At 38.9% G+C, this 20,866-nt stretch overlaps 1 protein-coding gene across 1 annotated transcript; it reads left to right on the forward strand.

Annotated features, from left to right (window-relative positions):
- The first annotated feature begins 14,406 nt into the window (after positions 1-14,406).
- On the forward strand, positions 14,407-20,491 carry tnnc2.1 (troponin C2, fast skeletal type, tandem duplicate 1). The gene is made up of 6 exons (XM_084916649.1): positions 14,407-14,516; positions 16,660-16,714; positions 16,910-17,053; positions 17,282-17,396; positions 17,922-18,058; positions 20,037-20,491. Exons 1-6 carry the CDS (start codon positions 14,514-14,516, stop codon positions 20,066-20,068), a joined length of 486 nt encoding a protein of 161 aa, XP_084772775.1. The 5' UTR covers positions 14,407-14,513; the 3' UTR covers positions 20,069-20,491.
- The last annotated feature ends 375 nt before the right edge of the window (positions 20,492-20,866 follow it).

The following is a 20,866-nucleotide window of genomic DNA, read 5'->3' on the forward strand; positions in this document are numbered from 1 at the left end:
GTGCACGCAACTCTGCGACAATGTGACAGTGTGTGTTCCCTTTTTGTGACTGCTCGGAGACTTCCTCATTCTTTTATGCTTCAGTTCTCAAACACCAGTGATGTTATTAATAATAGCAGAACATTTACTGACAATGTAACATAGGTAACTTCCTTATTCTTTTTTGTACTTCAGTAACAAATTATAATAGCTATTCTGACATTTTCACAACTAAGTATGGACAACATGCTACAGTAAACACTCCTGGACTAATACTGTTTAAGAGGGAAATGTCAACTTCTGCAATTTAATCACAAATTAAACAGGTCAAAACTGGGCAGAATTACTGTTTTTTACAGTAATACACCAAACCTGTTTGGGTTGTTTGGCTTTCTGTTCTGTGTAGTCCAGAGGAATGTGTTGGTCTACTGGTTAAAATAGCTGAAAGGTGTCAGTCAGTATTTTTAAATGTTGTTTACTTTTTACTCTACTCTTACTCATATCATTTACTGAACTACACTCCATCAAACCATGCTATTGTTTTGTATGCGGCACAGAGCAAATTCAAAGCCTTTGTAGATACAAATCAGTAAAAAAAATGAAATTGGTAAGAGTTTCCTGAAAAGTGTTCGATAGTTGTTTGGTTATTATTGTTATTGTTGTGGAGGCTAATATTAAAAACTGAGAATAAGAATAGGATGAAGACATAGTACAGTATTTCTTTCAGGATAAATAATCACCTTAACAAAATTAAACTAAAAACAAGTTTCCAATAATTTATAGACACAGTTACCATTCAGCCACAAACATGACTCAAGAAGGGGGAGGGTGTAGAGGCTGGACTGGAACTGGGCCACAGACTGCCAAGCAGCTGAAGTCATTTTCCCGCCAGGAGGAAGAAAAAGACCGGCTCAACAACTAGTGTGACGCGCATGGGTGTCATATGATTAACTTGTACCTTCAGTTCAGTACTTCCGTTTGGAGGGTTTGAACACTGCTTAATGAACCACTAAAAGTAGTTTCATGGGAAAGAAAGAACATCTCAGAGAGGGGTTGATTTGGAGCTGAATAATGAACATTTAGTTATCATATGTTATTGGACACTCCAACAAGAAGGAAAATTACTTTATTTTATTCTCAGTGCTTTATTACAGAAATGCTGTGACAATCAAATTAGTTTGCCCTTTTGGGGAATTTAGCACATCTAAAAGTACTTTCAGCTACTCCGTTATTTTCCAAGGGACTGCACCAACAAATGTATCCCTATTTTGATTTCCACTCCATTCCCACCCCGACACAATCTTGTCATGTATCTGGGGGTACACTAACTAACTTGTGTCGCTTTCTGATCTCAAACTGTGGTTCGTTTACATGCAAGGTAAACATGTTAACCTGCACACCATGAGACTGCAGCAAGTTTGGCCGACCTATTAGTGTAAAATCTGCTTAAATATTGAGCCAGAATTATGCCAGAAGCTTGTTGATGGCTACCAAAAGCATCCGGTTGAGGTGCAACTCACTAAGAATCATCACAACTGTAAGCATGTATACAATCTGTTCAACATTATACTTATGTAACAAAATTACATGAAACATTTGCATACAATCAAATAACTTAAACAGTCAGCCATCTTTAAAAGCTAAACTTGCATGAATTGAGGTAAATGTGCTAATTTAAGTAATTCCTTCTTTTGTCAGTGATCTCTGTATAAAACCTATAAAATGTCAGCGTACAGATATGTTAATATCACATGCTTGTCGTGCAGACACAAGACGACCATTGATCAGCTGTTTTCAACCATTTTAATAATTTCCTTTTAAAGATGACACACATCTGTAACAAATGAATTCACAGTATCTTCACAATAGTGCTTTAACACAATCCAAACAGAAATCTAATCATATAATTACTTGCTAATTTTACATAGCAGATTTTCTTCGTATGGTTATAGTTTATTTTTTTAAGGGTTTTAAGAATGCAGGTTTTAATGATCTTGTTGTCTGATGTAACACTTTGTTTGCCATCAGGTCTTCGTGTAACCATAATGTGTTTTGTAATTCCTGATTACAGTGTGAAAATACTTTTTTGCAGTTTTATATACTAGGGAGTAAGTATGAAAACACCTTGCACTGCTTTGATTAATCTGACTGCCAAATAAGTTACAGTTTTGACCTGCAGGAGGTCCTAAATAGTTCAAGCAATAATAGACACTGTCACAACGCCTCTGTATGGAGGCTAAAGCTGGAAAATCATAACAGGAACATGGTGATGATAGAATAACGTGTAAATCAATTACGCTTGCTCATTTGAGGATTAATATTTCACTTTAAAATATCAACAATCAGCAGTTAACAATTATGATTGAAAAATCTTCAACAACAGCTGAACTGGCTAAAGGATTGATTAAAAACACACATTTGGATGTGACTGATTTACAATGTACCAACAATTCATGTACATAACAGCACATTTTATAAGCAAGACCACATTTTTAAAGGTTATCACCAACATTTTTTAAAATTAAGAAACAGCAATGTTGATGACATCACTTTTTTAAATTTTAGCTGTCTGTTGTTGAGTTCCTTTGCATTCGTATGGTCTCAGTGTATTTTTGCCATAAAGACACAACACTTCCTGAAAATAAGCTGACACAGTTCCCTAACTTGTCAAGACACATTTGAAATGGTACAACACATAAAAACTAGCCATGCTACAACACATGTAACCGCAGTGTAATAAAAAACTAATCTGCTGTTGTTGGTTAAACAGGGAGGATAGGTGGCAAAACGACCCTTCAAACAAACACAGTCAACATTTATGTTGAGTCTTCCACATACACTCAAAAGATATTTAGAGCCAAAATGTTGACTTTAAGTCATTTGATTACATGTAAGGTTTTGGAATGCAATCTTGAAAACTTTTCCAAAGTTTTACATGTAAACCTTGGAAAAATTAAAGCTCATTAGTAAACTCATTGTTAGCTGCCACTAAATCCTACAGTTTGTAATAAAATGTTTTTAATAAATTTAGCGTCACATCTTTTTTAGTCATGATTCATATTTTTGATTCTGACTTCAGTAACAACCCCAGATTACAACCCATCTTACACAGTTAGATAAACTAAGCTAAAAAATAAGATTATTTTAAATAAGCAAAGGGAAAATCTTACTGAATTCAAACAAAGGGAAATAAAGGCAGACTGGACATGGAGCCAGACATTCAGTATAAAACTGGTGTGCAAAATGTAAAGTTTATCTGAAACAGTGTGCAACAGGCTTTGGGGAACTTACTTATATGTTTGCAGTGTCACAGGTTCTACCCAGTCAACACTAAAGTATATGCTAAACTTTTAAAAAGGCATGTACACAATTAACAAGCTGCCAGAGGTGCAATATTTGCATAAAACAAAAGTTACATAAACATTTAGCACATTTTGTCAGGGCTGAACTTGGCTCAAGGGAGCTGAATGCCCATTCCCACCAACACAATCCTGCTGGAAGATTCCCTGCAACATTGTGGGGGGAAAAGTGATTACAGCTGGTTTTATCTTTTTTTTTCTTTTTTTAAAAAAATCACCAGTCATTCATTGCTTTAGCTTCTGAATATATAACAATTAAATAATGAAATTTTATGTTTTAATAAATGCAGTTATTCATGACTCATTAGGGCAGACCTTCCCAAAGTGTGGGGCCCGCCCCCTGGGGGGGCGCGGTATGAAAAGGGGGGGGGGGACAAAACGCTTAGACACTGCTAGCACGGGGCGCCCACAGAAACGCAACGCAAGAGATGAAGCATCGCTGAATATGTTTCCAAACCAACTTCATTCTAAGCCAAAGACTAGAAAATATGGTGAAGCATATCTTCCCTTTGGTTTCACCTGCACAAGTGCCAAGGTAGGTCTCCCCTGCAGAACTGGTTTTCCCTGTGTCGGGAGCAGCGCTGGGCTCTTCAAATCACAGACAAACAGTATCCCACAGTTGTTTTTTTTAAACCCATTTTGCACAGAGAGGCATTTTTTGAAAAATGCATTGATTGCAATGTTGAATATTATTACACATGAACCCCCCCCCCCCCCCAAAAAACCCCGTCATGGTGTAAAATAATTACACCATGACGCCCCTGCCTTTCCAAATGGAGGGACAGTAACTGCGTGTGTATATGTAAGCGTGTAAAACCTGAAGATAGTAAGATTAACTACTGTTAATCTTGCTATCTTCAGGTATACTATCTACAGTATATATACTTTCGTCTCTATCTGCCATTCTGCAATTCATCTCATGTAAACGTGGCGCACAGCGTGACATGAAAAAAGGCACATACCTTTGACGTTGGGTGACAAACTCTGTATTCCTAACTCTGTATTCCTCGTCCACATGTAAACTGAAAAAAATGAGTTTTAAAAACTCTCCGTTTTCGGTGATAGGAAACGCCGTTTACGTGTGGACGAAACAGCTCAAAAATACCCGTGTAGGTGTGGACGTAGCGTAAAAGAGTTAGTAGTTTATTTTATTACTACCTGCAATTCATTGCAGATTACTTTTATTTGCTTAATTGTTTACTAAATGTTTGAGGTGTGAAAGAAACCGCAATGGAGCAAAATATGGGTGTGTGTGGTTGGAGGATGTGTGCGCGCACGTGCGAGAAGGGGGGGGGGGCGCGAACATTTTTCTTGTAAAACAAAGGGGGGCATAGCAAAAAAACGATTGGGAACCACTGATCTAGAAGAACAGAACTGTAAAATGCACAGTAAAATACTTTTATATTAGGATTTTTTCCTACAGTGCAGCCATACCCGCGACCTTGTGGTTGTTAGTTCACATTCATTGGCCGATGCTTAGCGTCATGTTATTATGTGTCCCAACATCCAATGGCATGTCACATTGTTTTCATGGCCACACCCTCACCCCAGGTGCAGAGGCCTATTTCTGTTCAGGAATGTTGTGAATACTTTGAGATTTATATTAATTGCAATTCCTACCTCTACATTTATTTATTTTTTAAATATATAATTAGCACAGCGTGGCCGTGCAATGTTTTAGATGTTTGGGTTTTTTTTGTTTTTATTCCTATTAATTATATTTTCACTTGTTACCTCTGAACTATTGAATCAGACCTAGATGACATGAAATTTTCAGCAAAATTATAATTCAAATACTCCTATAATTATTGATTATTCTCATTAATTTTCGATCATTTTATATATTTTTCCATAGTATTAAATTTGAATTTAACAGATCATTCTCTCACATAACAGACAAATATTTGTGAAATTATGATACATTTCTGAATGTATTTTTACAATCTAAATATGCATATGTACAAAAAAATATATTTAAAAAACAAGTACATTGTGTTTTACTATATTTACAGTGATGTTATGTTATTTTACCTTTGACATGTAAAATCAAAGTCTACTTATGTAAATTTAATGATATTCTAGAAAGACAGTACAAAACTGTAATATGCAGTAAGATACTTTGACATTACTATTTTTGGAACAGTGTACTTAAAAACCTTCCTTACTACTAATGCCATCCACACTATGCCCAAGTAACTAAGTAACAGATTAACAATAACAGATAAAACACAAAAGTTCCTGTTATTTTTTTCATCATCTACTGTCACTTTCTTTTCTTTCTTTCTTTTTTTTTTTTCAAAGAGTCAATGGAGGAAAAAATATCTTTTTTTTAATTATTATGATTTACTTTTTTTTTAAACTCCTGTTGTTATTACTACTAGAACTTTTCTGTAATTTTCTACACCCATTTTTTCTTGCTGACAGATTTCTTTGATTTGCTGCAGCAGCATTTCTTATCATGTAGAAAAGACGCTTCTTTTTTATATTAATTGGGATTAAAGGTGTATTTAAACATCTTTACACTGACAGAAAGGGGAGCTTCTCTTGTTAGGCCCAATTAAGAACAAACTGGGCTGTAAAGTGAATTGGACATCTCTGCTTTAGAGTCTTAAAAGTAAGATAAATAGCAGAAAGAAAGTTTAGGTTGCTCCTGGTGCTATCCAGTTTGTCATCAGTAGTTCAGTTTAGCTGTGTCTCTTAAATCGGTTTATCCCGCCTGAGCTCCATTTCGACGCGCCACGTGTTCCAGTCTTATTCTCTCTGCCGCGCGCTCGTTAGCCCGCCTTCTCTCTTTCCACGACCGCAACCTGCTGGTCAGCGCCTGCCTCATCTCCACACTCCACAGTCCATACACCAGCGGGTTAATGCACGGTGGCACTATGAGCATAACCAGCAGCGATATATGAAGCGCGGTCGCCGTGGCCGTGGGGGTGGTCTTCACTTTGCAGAGGCCGGGAGACTGAGAGGACTGTACCATCATCGCCACCGGTGCCCTAAACTCCCACAGCGCGTCCGACGCGACTTTGAGGAGCAACGGCAGCAGCTGCAGGAACAGCATCCCGCAGTAAAACAACACAGTGTTGCGCGCTGTGACGTTAACCGCGTTGAAAGGTATCACTGCGTTGCGCGCGACCTGGTACATTCTAAAGAAGGAAAACGCGTGTATCAGCAGACACAGCAGCAGGGTGAGGGAGCCCACGGTTTTGCGAAAAACTGCAGAGGCACGGGGGAACCCCAGGTGCTGTTCCACAACATCTGGCTCGCACAGAAGTCCCGTGGTGGCCGTTTGATCATCCTCTCCTCTCCCGGTGTGCAGCAGCACAATTTCAGAGACGCCGATGAAAACCGAGTACAGCCAGATTCCCCCCAGGACACCCCGCAGGCGGATCTTAGTGAAAATTGGCAAGTACCGGATGGCATGACAGACGTATATGTATCGCTCCAACGCCATGCAAGTTATAGTAACGAGACTACAGAAGACAGAGACTCCACCCAAAAAGTACTGAACGTAACACCATCCGTTGAACGCCATCGTGCGGCGCTGGATTAGTGAGTGGACGACCGCCGGGCCAAAGGTCGCAGTCTGCACCAGGTCGCTGAAAATCAGGTTCTTGAGCAGGATAAAGCGCGGCTGCCAGGAAAACTCCTCCGACAGTCCGAGGCAGAACAGAGTAAGCGCGTTCACAAAGCACGACAAGGCGGTCAGCAAGACAAAAAAGCAAATCAGCACTGAAACCGCCTGTCCTTCAGGTAGTATAGACAGAAACAGGCAGTTGGCATTGTTCAGCTGTCCAATCGCGTGTGGGTTAGTTTGGTTCTCCTGGCTGAAGCTGTCGCGCTCCTCAGTGAGGTTGTGCGCCTCCGTCTCCAGCACAGCTGTCATTTTAATCTGTGGAAGCATCAACAGCCTGTGATGTCTCCGTCCTTCCCCACAGCCTAATGCCATTCACAGGTCTGCATCCTTCAGCATTTTTCCACACCTGTACGATCTGACCTGGCAACACGCGCGCATACACACGCCCACAGTTCTCTGTGACCAGCTGTTGGACGTCGCACTGCAGGGGCGGGCTGGCCATCGGGGGGCACATTTGACATGATGACCATAGGGTGGTTTCTTGAACTTGAACAGCAAACAATTCACAGACCACGTAAAATCCACGCATCAGGATTCTCAGCACAGACTCTGGACTCGGTCTGCAGTCTCCATGGCGCACAGGTGCGCACACCAAGGATTCACATGAATGCGTCTGCAGTGGCTTTCTATCGTGCTCGCTCTCGTATGCCGGCAGTATGAAGCAGGGGAAGTTGTAAAAGTGGATCAGATAAAAAGGAAAGCTGGGGGGATGGGGGGGTGGAGAGTGTAAAAGACAGAAAAAGTTGCTGAAAAATAAAAGAATTCACCGTCTGTGAAGGTTCTCAGTCATCCAGGTCATCGTAGTCAAAGGAGCTTGCAAAGAAAAGCGTCTGGACTTCTTTAAGTTACTTGAAGACGTTTCACCTCTCATCCGAGAAGCTTCTTCAGTTCTGAAGAAGCTTCTCGGATTCTTCTTCTCGGATTCTTGCAAAAGAATTCACCCACTAAAACACGATCACAGTGTTTGACGTGGTTGTAGCGCGTCAAAGCAGTTTCCCTGAATGTCCTTGTGGAGTTTTTGGAAACCTTATTGTGCTTCTGAATTTCTCTTGATTAAACAATAAAAAGCCAATTATAAAAAAAAATGTAGTTTGCTTTTCTTTTGTTTAGTTGCACCTTTTGTATTATTTGTGTTTTCAGCTGTCACTATTGTTACCAATACAACACCCCGGTTCGCCTGTGAGAAGATTTGCGACACCCAGGCGCTTCGGAACATATTATGTGAGTGCATTTTACGCGAACTTGTTGAACTTATCAAAGTACCTCAACTTTCGAAATTAACTTTTGACATATAGGCACACACTGCCCCCTAGTGCTCGAGACTGGTAACTGCAGCCCAGAGGCCAGTTTGACAAGCTATTTTTAAATATGAAAGCTTATTGAAATTTGCAGAATATTGTAAATTCACATATAGCTTTGTGTGATTGTGTAATAAATATGATATATAATTGTATTACTAAAATTAGGAAAGAATAATGACTACAACAGGAGGCAATACATTACTATTTCAGGACAACCTACTATCTTATAAGATTAAAAAAGCATGCACATTATCAGTGTCAAGTACACTCATGTGGATTACATAAATACACACATCCTTCCAAGGGCACAAATCCCTTCACTAGATTTATTACATTGTTGAAGGCCTTGTGTTTTTGTGTGTTTTGAATACATGTTCAAGTAGCTACTCCAAATCACTACAGTATGTACTCTGGGTATCTAGTTCTTTTTTTAATCTATTTTTCCTCTTCCTTGTTTTCCAATAAGTATATTGGAATTATATATTTATTTATTTTATGCTTATTTATTCTATCCTGTTATTCTATTTATATAATTAATTTAGGTTTTACCTAATATTTATTGATTTTATTCTTATTCATTTTTTATCTTCTTACTCTATTTATATTTATATTGTATCCCATTCTTATTTATTTTATTTTTTTTATTCTGTATATACTCTTATTAGGTCATATCTCCAGTGTTTCCTGGAGGGGGCTGTCTGCACCGGGGCTGTGATTGACCGTGGCTGCTGGGGCTCTGTGGGTCCTCTCAGCCTGGCTGGGGGGCTTCTTTGCCTCCCTCCTGCTGTGTGCCCAGCCTGGAGGCTGCGGCCTGTGACCGGCTCCCGGTGCAGACGGCTCCCCGTGATAGTGTTTCCTCACCTGGCTCATGTGTGCCCAGCCCAATTTTACTCTTTAAGTGTGTGTGTGTGTGCGTGGGGGGGGGTATGTCTCCATGATCGTTTATGTTAATGAGAGTGTGGGGAGTGAGTTGGAGGGCGGAGTGGGGTGGGCTGCTTTTAACCATGTAACGCACTTTGTGCTACATCTTTGTATGAAAAGTGCTTTATAAATAAAGATTGATTGATTGATTGATTGATTGATATGTACTGTATAGAGCAAGAATTAGTCTTATTTGTGTTTCTAAAACAATAAACAGGGTTCATTCCAGCTTTGCTTTGATTATTAAAAAACTTAGAGAGGTCAGAGGTTCACCAATCTGCAAAAAAACTGTGCCCAGAGCTGTGACCTGTTTTAATACACTTCAAGCTGTTTCTGGATTGTGTTCACATATGGCTTTGTCTTTGCATGACACAACTTCATTGACCTGCATTTGTAGATAGCGTACTGAACTGTGTTCACAGACATAGATTTCTGCAAGTGTTTCTGAGTCCATGCAAGGATTTGCATGACACAGTCACTCTTGTTTTTAATACAGTCCTACCTGAAGATCATGGGCTTGCAATATTGATTTAGACCTTGTCCCTGGTGCACAGAAACGGCTCCACATTCTGTGAATAATTTGATGATATTATGTACTGTAGGTGATGAGATGTTCAAAGTTTTCCCTTACGGGTGATCTTAAGCTCTTGGTTTGGAGGATATGATGGATGGTAGGGCGCCAAGTTTCAGTTTAAGGAGAGCTTCTGTTTGAGACCCATGGGGATTTCACAGAGCTGACTTGTACAAAAGGTGAACTCAAAAAAGCAGCAAAGAAGTGGCTCGTCTGTGGCTGAGGCTTGTTGTGGCACTACATGTGCATGCTCATTTGGAAAGAAGAGGTTGTCTGAGTAACAGGTACACACCTGTTACTCAGACAACCTCTTCTTCTCTTTTACATATTCCTTGAGCAAAGCCTGAGCAGTTTTTGTGGTGTGGTTGTGCCAACTGCTGTGTTGTGCCATCAGGGAGTGCTTTAGGAGTAAATGTGCACCTTTGGTCTTTGTCACACCTGACAAAGTCTTTAATGTTGTGGCAGATCAGTATTCAGTATAAGGTGGTCTGGCTGCATTATTTAGCATCAGCTGGAGGCAGCTATGACATGATGTTGTTCTCTACAAGAAGGACAAAATCTCTTTTACCTTGTTGTCATTTTAAAAACTTCTCAAAGGTCTGGACAAAACCCCAGCAGCCACCGAGTGCTGTGATTGTAGCTTTATTGCTCTATCGTGAGCAAACCTTATGTGTAGCTGGAATCTGACACTCACACGTCACAACTGTTTGCTGCATGTTTGCTTTGGAAGATTTTTACAGCAGAAAGGGATTTGTTTCTCCTCCTGGGATTGAAACAGCACGCAATTACACAATGGAGTCTCCCAGCAGATTTTTAGTTTAATAAGTCTGCATGAACTGTACAGCTAGTTTACTGAAACATTTACTTGAGCTAAAGACTGGAGAGCAGTCTTTAGCTCGAGGAGGGAAAAGGAGCAGAAAGAAGGGTAGCAAAAGAAGGAGTGAAGGATCAAGATGGTGGAGGCTAAACGTGGACGAGTGATGGCATACCTCAAGCCTTATTTAGGGTGTGTTTGTCCAGAGGACTCAGCTGCTCCGTGGAGAATGTCCAGGAATAGAAGGAGTTATAGAAGAAGAGATCATGGAAAGAGAAAGAAAAGAAGACAGAACGAGAAAAAGAGCTGATAACAACACATCTTTTTTGTTTCTCTGTTATCTGTTATCGAATCAAAGTCTTCAAACTGAGCCACGCTTTTTTTTCTCTCACCCAAGCAAGGGAAGTTTGCTTCTGGGAAGTCAGCCTCAGCTGGTGCTGTCAGTCAGGCACCAAACAGGCACTCCAATAACACTGGTGACATAAGCTGGACAGCATGGAAGCTGAACTTGCACTATGGCCCTCTGGGGGAGACAAGGGGTGATGACTGAGAGGAGTGAGAAGAGCTTAAGATGGAAACAGGAGGTGGTGAGGATCATAATATGGAGAACAGTAGGAGGGTGATAAAGTGTTATCTACAGGAGAAGGATTAAGAAGAAAAGGTGCACAGTGTGATCAGCGCAGCTGGATTTTTTTTTCCTGACTGTATTCAGGCAGGTTTTTATCCAAGGCTTTGTATGCAGCAGCTTGCACCTTTGACATGCACGTGCACAGCATTGTTTGAAGTGAATGGCAATTTTAGCATGCTAATGTACTCAAAATCCTTTTTCTATGATTTTTAAATGCCATAATCAGTCAGACTGGAGAAATCTCCAGATAAACGCTGACTAGATCTTCATTTAACCTTTTTTTTAAACAAAGTGTGAATGTCAACTTCCAGCAATAAATCACCAGTAATTAAATCATCCACAGTCAAGATCAGTTTCTGAACTAGATAAGAGATTATGTGCCAAATCATAGTAAGGGAGGGTGGAAATTAATAGCACAGGAAGTGTCAGGAACATACAGCTCATGAAACGGGCAGGTTGTTTGCCACTAATTTTATCTTTAGGTTTGATACTGACACATCAAACCTGTGTGTTTGAAGAAGTAAAAAAATGACTTTTTTTTTAAATTATTATTTTCATGTTGTGTAAACACATGATTGAGGCAGCCAGGATAATGCTGCCTCCACACCACAGTGGTGAAGCTGTGGAGACAGTGGCACACTTTTCATAAACCTGTCGCTGAATATCAGCCGCCCAGGTTCTTCTCGAGATTAGTGTCACTATCCCTGCACTCAGCTGCATGTGGAATCATCTTTCCACATGCAATGTAGCTGTAATTCAAATAAATCCATGGAACTGATCAAACTGTAGAGATGTAGAGCTTCATATTTGCTGTAAAAACTGTGAAATTGGAGAAAATGGATGCTATATGGACTCTTTTCTTTGTATTCCAATAAAACTGACTGTTGGTAGGTTTTCTATGCATTCAGCATATCCGTTATAGCGTTACAGAGAACTGAGCTAGTCTGCCATTAAGGTTTCTAGAAGATATGACTCTTCTTCTTTAGACAAATGACTCTTCAGCTTTGGGACGGAGGCCACTGTGGAGGATGGATGCTTTTTGTTTTGTTTTTATATAGAAAAAGGGAATATGCAAGTATACCTCCAAATAAAATAGGATACATTTTTAAATGACACAAGCAGCGGCTTCAACCTGTGTAACTTGTGTGTTGATGTGCTTATTTTGTTTAGATATATAAGAATGTCTCAGCGTTAGTTGTGTGTCCCACATCATTTCATACAAACACTTCCTTTGCCCAGCGTTTAGTTCGTTGGATGCGGTCACCCTATGAGCAGACTCAAACTAGCATTAATTTGCTATTATCAAGAGTCTGAATGAATCTTTTGAGGTAAGATGTTTAACTTGAAACAGTGAAGTAGTAACTGCACATATATGCAAATAAAAAATCTTAACATAGGCTAATTCATTGCTGAAGTCTTAAATTGAGCATTTTCTCTGTTGCCTTTCAAGTGTTTTGAAACGTATTGATCATGTTGAGTAGCTGGATTTTAAATTCATGAGAAAAATGTTTAATGATGGTACTGATCAACAGCGCTGAAAGGCTAAAAGTAGACGTGAGTTTAATGAATTTACACATTGGTCATATTTTTAGACTCCTCATTTTTTCATTTTTTCATTTTTTTGGTGAACCTTTTAGAAATGATTATTACTTTGTATCAAATGAATGAATACTTTATCTCCAGATAAGAAATGTTGATCAGCAACTACAGCTGCTCTTGTTTCCACGCTAATCACATGGTTCTCTCCGTTCTTTCAGGCATAAATAGATTGTGTGTGAAAAAAGTGACAGCGCCTTACTGTTAAATGTGCTGCCCATTGTGTTGGATTGTCAATGCAACCCTCTTCTCCCACTCTTCACACACTGATAGCAACACCGCAGGAGAAATGCCAGCACAAGCATCCAGTATCCGTAGTTTCAGGTGCTGCACATCTTGTATCTTCACACCATAGACAATTGCTTTCAGATGACCCCAAAGATAAAAGTCTAAGGGGGTCAACACAATGGGCAGCACATTTAACACATTTTATAAGTGGTCGGAAACTTGTAAATAACTCATGAAAGAATAAAGTTACATTGAAACCAAGCACACCATTGTTTTTCTTGTGACATTACCAATAAGTTTGATGTGTCACATGGCCCTCTTCCTATTGAAAAAACTAAAGTTGTATCCAAGATGGCCGACTTCTAAATGGTCACCATGGTCACCACCCATCTTGAGGAGTTTGCCCCCTCACATATACTAATGTGCCACAAACAGGACTTTAATATCACCAACCATTCCCATGTTATTACGGTGTATCCATATAAATGGCCCACACCCTGTACTTATTTCATTCAGTGACAAGCAAATCAATTTATGACTTATGTCAACGCTTCAGTGTGGTTTTTTTTTGGCAGATATTCTGCCTCTCAACTACCATAAATACTTGAAACTATTCATTTCTTACAAGCGAGCAAACTTAAAAGAATTGTTTCATCCACTGTGTGTAGATGTACTGTGAAGTAGCCTCTGTTGCTAATTTATGGTTATTAGTGTCAGTGGGATTCTGAATGAGTTTCTGTGGAAATTTCACTTTGACTTTGGCTCGATCAAGCCTTTTACTGACATGGTAATTAGAGGTTTGCTTTTCTGTTCAGGTAATGAGAAACCACTAGCTAAAATGGTTAAGACGGGGAACAGTTGTGTGAGGTGACAGGTCTTTCTGCACAGCTCTTATGTTTCAGATGTCATAGGTGCAAGGGCAAGTCAGCAGCCCTGAGGACAGGGAGGAGGGCAGATAGATGGGTGAATGGACACTGCGGAAGGGGCAGAGAATCTATGCATGCAGGGAGGTGTTAATCCGTGAGTGCATGTATGTGTGTGTGATGTGCGCGAGCGTGCACGCGCTCTGGTCCATGTGAAATCAAGTGTCGTTCTGCACTGAGATGCCCAGTTGATCCTCTGCCAAAATAACCTTCAGCTGCCTGATGCCTGCACAGTGTTTTCTTTTTTTTTCAATAAATGTCAGTGAGCTTGTCTGTTATCTAAATATGGGGGACTGGACACTGTGCCACACAAGGGGATGTCCATCAGGAGATTGTAAGGGCACACAAACTAAAACCAAATTTGATTGGCCGGCTTTTGTCCGAGGAGGGGGTCTCCGGCCCAATCCTGATCATTTTTAGTAAAATGCTGGTGGAATGAGAGGGTACTTATGGAGTAGAGTAAAGTCACAGAGCTACCTGAACTGCATAGAAAGGAGACCTTCTTTCCCAGCTGTCTGTTGTTTGTACTGGTGTGTGTTGTTCACCACAGCCCGCCACCATGGTAAGAAACCAAAAACGGAGGAGGGGGTAAAGGACGAGAAGGAGGACTTAGGTTTTTGATGCATCCTGAGGATTTGATTTGGTTTTCAAGGGATGAGAAGAAAAGGCAGATGATGCAGGACGGAGATAAATACCTGAAGCAAACTGGCTGTGCTCATCCAGCAAGTCCTCATCCGCATCATAACTGGATTTTATAAATCATCCTGGAATTCCTTAAATATTTGGAAATGTCATGCGGGGCACACACCTGATAGACAACACACACACAAATCTAGTTTGTCTGACTAGTAACCTGTTGCTGTGAACTGCTGTAACTCCTCGTTGCTGTTTGCTTACAGGCTCACACTGCTTTTGTGTTCCATCACTTTGTAACTAAACCCGCTACGATTGATATTTAGATTGGAGGGAGTGGTACTAAAGATAGATGTACACAGCTGAGTAAAGTGAGAAGACAAGCTGCCTTTTCTTAGTGTCCTAATTTAGGAAATTCACCTTGAGAAAATCCCTGTCAAATCCTCTCCCAAGTCTCACCTTAAAAATAGCTTTAAAGGAAAGGGGGTGGGTTTCCTTCCATATGTCGCAACATTATCAACATTTTGTCAAGGAAAACAGGAAAAATTAATTTTTATTTTCTTATCTTTGCTATGCTAAGCTCTGCAAGAATCTGTTTACTAAACTGCTTGGGATTACAATTATGTTAAAATATTAATTGAAATCTAAAAAAATCCACATTTACAAAACTTTAAAAAATCCACACCAGTGTTATGATCTCTTTAGAGTAAAATTCTAAATACAAATTGAGAAATTTAAAGGTGGATGGTTTAACAAAGTCTGGCTGTGCATAAAAACTAAACTATTTTCTTCCTCTTGGGAAATGTTGGTCAGATGCTTTTAAATTTGTTCAGCTTTGTTTTTATTCACTGTTTTGTTTCCACTTGGCATTTGGTTAGTTTTGATGATAGCTTGGTTCATGATTTTAAAATACATCCATTCACAGTATTAACACTGTAGAATAGTTAAACTGTAGTGAGCATCACTGTGAGCTATAACTGTCTTGTTTTCACACGTCACATGGATTTGAAAGATGTTAAAATGTTTTGGGGGTTTTTTGCCCAACAAATGTACAAATAAACAAGCAAACAACAAAAAAGAAAAAATGAAAAATAATATTATTAATTGGAAAGGAGATGATAATGGTAGTGCAGTGGTAAGACCAGAATTATTCAGTTGCCCACATATCTCCTAAAACAGCAGGCAACAGCTTGTTGTGTTAATAAATGCCTACAATCATTGCCCGTCGCTAACTGATGCCTAAAATTTTCAAGTTTAACTTTGCATTCTCCAGAAATATAGCTAGGAAGTCATTTTTCTTACTGTTAATAAGCCATTTGCAGTTACAACTACTGACTGGCCCGAAAACTGAAAAAAAGTTATTAATCTGCTCTGTGAATGCAGTTGAAGGCCAATTATCCAATTACCGCAAATTGTACTCCAGCTAATTTTTTAACTATATGCAGTTCTCTTTGATTTCCCAACTCTGGACATCATTCTGCTTTTTATTTTGTTATTATGTATTACTAAATGCCATTGAATTTCTTGGAAGGACTGATTTCCATTCATTTCGATGAGCAGCGCGATGAGCAGAGATACAGACTAACTGTGATTCAGTGTTCAGTCAAATAAAAATGAAAACTTAAAGTAGCAAAATGCTTAAAGACCAAAACTTGATGATGCCTTTAAAAGTCATAATAAAGCTCTAGTCTTATGTTCTAAATAATATTACAGAACATTAATCTATAGAACATGAACTGTAGCAAATGACATGGGAGAGAGGGGAGAGGGTTAAATACACTTCAGAAGGGAGAAGTAGTTTATTTCTTAAGAAACCTTTTGTGATGCTAATGTGTTGGTCTTAGACATGTGAACAAAAGAGAACGCTATATAGCTTTTCACCACTGTGATGTTATTACAGGACATAATGGCTGTCTTCCACTGTGACAAGTGAAGGGAAAAAGCTCATTTATCCCCTTCCCAATAGCCACTCCTTACAGCTTGTTCTAGTTATGACCTGATATCACTTATAGCATTCACTTGCCTGACTACAGATGCATTTCCACCTTTTTTTTTCATTTTTCTTTTTAAAGCCCACTGATGCCCAAAGTGACGCCCGGTCCTTCCTGACTGAGGAGATGATTGCAGGTCTGTATTTTTTTTTCTACATGAAGAAATTAGTGATAACCTTAAGTTGAGTTCCAGCAGTGATTTTCAAGTAGACTTTTTACAGTCTGTATTGTGGATGAAAATTAATGGGAAATTAATGATTTCAGCTTTGCTTAGGCAGTAAAGCAACCAAAAAAAAAAGCCTAAATTTGAACTTTTCCTTCTCTAACCCAGAGTTCAAGGCCGCCTTCGACATGTTTGACACAGATGGAGGCGGTGACATCAGCACCAAAGAGTTGGGCACTGTAATGAGGATGTTGGGCCAGAACCCATCAAGGGAGGAGCTGGATGCCATCATAGAGGAGGTCGATGAGGATGGTGAGATCATGGTTGGATAAAAATGTTTAAAAGTCTACGTCCAGCTGTTGTCACGAGATTCCTTGTGATGAGTGAACTGAGCATTATGTGCATCCCTTCACCAAAAATTTAAGACCAGTTGGTGAACTGGAGATAATCATTTGATAAGTAAACGAGACATTTCAAACTGATTCCTACCCAGTAAATGTAAAACAGTAATCTTCCAATATTCATCTTTTCTGTCTTCAGGCAGCGGTACCATTGACTTCGAGGAGTTCTTGGTCATGATGGTCCAACAGTTAAAGGAGGACCAGGCAGGAAAGAGCGAAGAAGAGCTTTCAGAATGCTTCCGTATTTTTGACAAGTACGACACTAAACGTCATCACAAAACTTAATACAGTTAATAAAGTTTTCATACATTTATGTGAAAAGCAATTTAGAATTGATAAAATAACTACTGTGTCAAATAACTAGAGAGACAAATGATAATTATGAGCACCTGTTGCTCACTTTTGTGTTCAAAGATTTAGTCTTTCTCATGGGATTTATATCAACTTACACATCTTTATATTTGAAAATAACAAGTTATTGCAGTAATGAAATACCTTATGTCATACTTTAGATCTCAGAGCCTTTAATGTTGTGACTGACTATAGTCCCATAGCCTGTTTACCTGACTTTTTAGCCCTTAAACAACATTTACATTAAAATAAAAACTCAAAAGTATTGTCAGACGTAAAAAAGCTCAAAGACATAATTGTTTGAACACAGATACAAGAATAAGAGAAAAGGACAGACTTTAGCTTTTGCGTCGATGTAAATTGGCAGGAAGAAAGGAGATTGAGTTTGAACTTGATATAAATATATATATATTTTTTTAAATCTACAGGAATGGAGATGGTTTTGTTGATCGTGAGGAATTTGGGGAAATTCTTCATATGACTGGAGAACCAGTGACAGAGGAAGATATCGATGAGATATTTGGGGAATCTGACACAAACAAAGATGGAAAGATTGATTTTGATGGTAAGATTAAGCCTCTATTTACAGGTACAGTCAGTCAGTATTACAGTTATATAAAAGAAAAAAGAATATTGTTCTCATAAAAATACATTGATTAATGTGTAATTATATTTTCCAACAAACTGATCTCATAAAAGAGTTTATTCGCTAAGAGTCCTCATACCTCACACCAGGACATTTAATTGTCAGGTAATTTGACTAAAAAGGCTCTAAAAGACACTAACACTTTTAATAAAGCATGAGGACGTGTTCGGCACCTAGACTCAACGAGGGTGAGGGTGACACAGCTATCACTGTGTCAGCACTGCCATCAAAGCAGCTATGCCTCTGAGCTCAAGCCTTAACAAAACCACTAAGTTTTAGCTAAATTCATCACCCACACAGTAGTCATGAACAAGGGCTTTCAACCTCTACAATCAAAATTGCTTAGAAAACAAAAAAAAAATTAAATCTGCACCAGTCTGCATTAGATTATGATTGCTGTTTGGCAATTTAACGGCATTTCCTTGTGCGTTTTTAATAATGCTGTCTTTTTAAAAAATATAATAAGAAGAAATGTATTTATTTCAATTTGGGAGATTTTTTTTGTTACAGCAATTGATACAATTATAACAATAACAACAAGAAGAATTTAATATGCAATGCATTTATAAATATAAAATAATACATTATCTGGGAGACGGCCTTCTTATATCTGTGATGCAGACCTGAATCAGGTTAGCAAGTTAGAGAAGGTGCTCTGCTAGCTGTCCAATAACTGGTGCAGAGGGTGGACCTCATGATGGATGACAGTTTGCTCCGTGATCTCTCCACCACAGCTTCAAATGTGTCCAGCTTGCAGCAAATGTTATCATTTTTATTATTAATATCGTTAAGAATATTAAAAATATGAATGAACCAGTTTCAGTTGTAATTCTGCCTCAATTGCAGTTTGACATGAAGCACACGAGTAAACCAGCAGCACTGGAGGTGGAGCAAAAAAAAAAACCATGTACATATTGTTACATTTAGATTTAGATCTATAACTGAGGGGGTCTCAAGACATGCTCGTTATGTGTATACATCCATGCTAACCATGGCTAGTTAATAAAATAAGATGATAAAGCAACAGAATCAGAATACTTCATTAATCCCAGAGGAAATGATGTAATGTAACAGGTGACAGATGAAGGCTACGACGCACATTTTAATGAATAAAATATGAAACTTTTTCTTAATTCAGCGTATTAGCTACATGCTTATGTGTATATATATATATATATATATATATATATATATATATATATATATATATATATATATATATATATATATATATATATATATATATATATATATATATATATATATGAGAAAAATGAAATTGCATAGATAAACTAGCATACCTAGCATAGAAACATGTCTTGGATAGTAATTGGGGGTCAGAGTGCAGGGTCAACCAAACATTTAAAATTCTAATTCATTCTTGTCTTATACCTTGCTGTGTCGTCAAAATCATTATTTGTATCGTTTTTATTTTAAACATTTCGTACACAATATATATTTTAAATATTGGGGTGGCTGTAGCTCAGGAGGTAGACCATCTACTAATCACAAGATTGGTGGTTTGATCCCTGGCTGCTCCAGTCTGCATGCCAAATGTCCTTGGACAAGATACTAACCCCAGCTTGCTCTCCAATACATCTATTAGAGTGAGAATGTGTGTGAACGTTAGGTAGAATGTACATAAGCATAGAAAGAAATGTTCTTATACAAATGGGTGAATGAGACATGCTGTGTGTTGTGTAAAGGGCTTTGAGTGCTCTCAGAGAGTAGAAAAGCACCATATAAGGATCAGTCCATTTACATATCGATAGGGTTTCTAGCTCCCCAGACAATAAATATAAAAATCTCATTTCTCATGTACAGGCTTTATCTACACTGTGTGGTGGGTTTGACAGGCAGGCCGATTGACTCATTTGGCCTCTGATTCTGTCTCTAGAATTTCTGAAGATGATGGAGAACGTCCAGTAAAGACACCAGCTCTACATTCCTTGGTGATCCGTCCTCAGAGAGAAACTGAAGCACGTGTGTGATGGAAATCTGCTCAGAGCAAGCTCTAAATTCTAGGAGCCCGTCCACAAATATGAATAGGATAACTTTCTGAGATTTCAAAATGGATTCAAGACAAACACTGCAACCCACCACGTTTCCCCTTCTCACATGAAACCTGGGAACTTGTTGAGGATGTCTATAAATATCCATCCAAACCTTTTAAGACGAAGGCTCTCTTCCCCGGGTGCCTCCTCATGCCCACTACCCAGCTGTCCCCTTTGGCAGCTGCTGTTGCTCCAGAAATGCTACACCGCCACGCTGGCCCCGCCCTCCACTATCGCACGTCGCATATCTTCTCAACCCAAATCTTTACTTTCTAAATAAACCAACTTTCTTTTCCCACTTTTTGGTCATCCTTGTAAATAATTCTGCTGTGCATGTCCAACATGTCTTATATTGTTAGATTTTTGTCTCTTGTGGCCTTTCTGGGACTTTCACATTACCTTTATCTGATATCTGACATGATTCTCAGACACATGAACCTAGTTAGAGAGATCATTCAGATGACACACCATGCACTCTACAGCCTCCCTAGATTTGACTAAATCTTACTTCTCCAGTCCCACATTCAAACTAGCCCCCATGCAAACTATAGTTGTATAGATGGTAACTAATATGCTCCTTGTCTTTTTAAACAAAAAAAGAAGTCTCATATTTGACAAAATATCTGTTTCAAATAAACCTCTTCCGATTTAGTCTTCTCCTAAGCATGTAGCC

The sequence above is a fragment of the Perissodus microlepis genome, chromosome 20 (assembly GCF_051167445.1).
Source record: "Perissodus microlepis isolate ML-2025 ecotype Zambia chromosome 20, ASM5116744v1, whole genome shotgun sequence".
NCBI lineage: Eukaryota > Metazoa > Chordata > Actinopteri > Cichliformes > Cichlidae > Perissodus > Perissodus microlepis.

Excerpts from the sequence above, each read along its gene's own strand:
- tnnc2.1 (XM_084916649.1), top strand. Across the intron at positions 16,715-16,909 it reads GACTGAGGAGATGATTGCAG|AGTTCAAGGCCGCCTTCGAC; the intron begins GTCTGTATTTTT and ends TCTCTAACCCAG. Across the intron at positions 18,059-20,036 it reads TGGAAAGATTGATTTTGATG|AATTTCTGAAGATGATGGAG; the intron begins GTAAGATTAAGC and ends TTCTGTCTCTAG.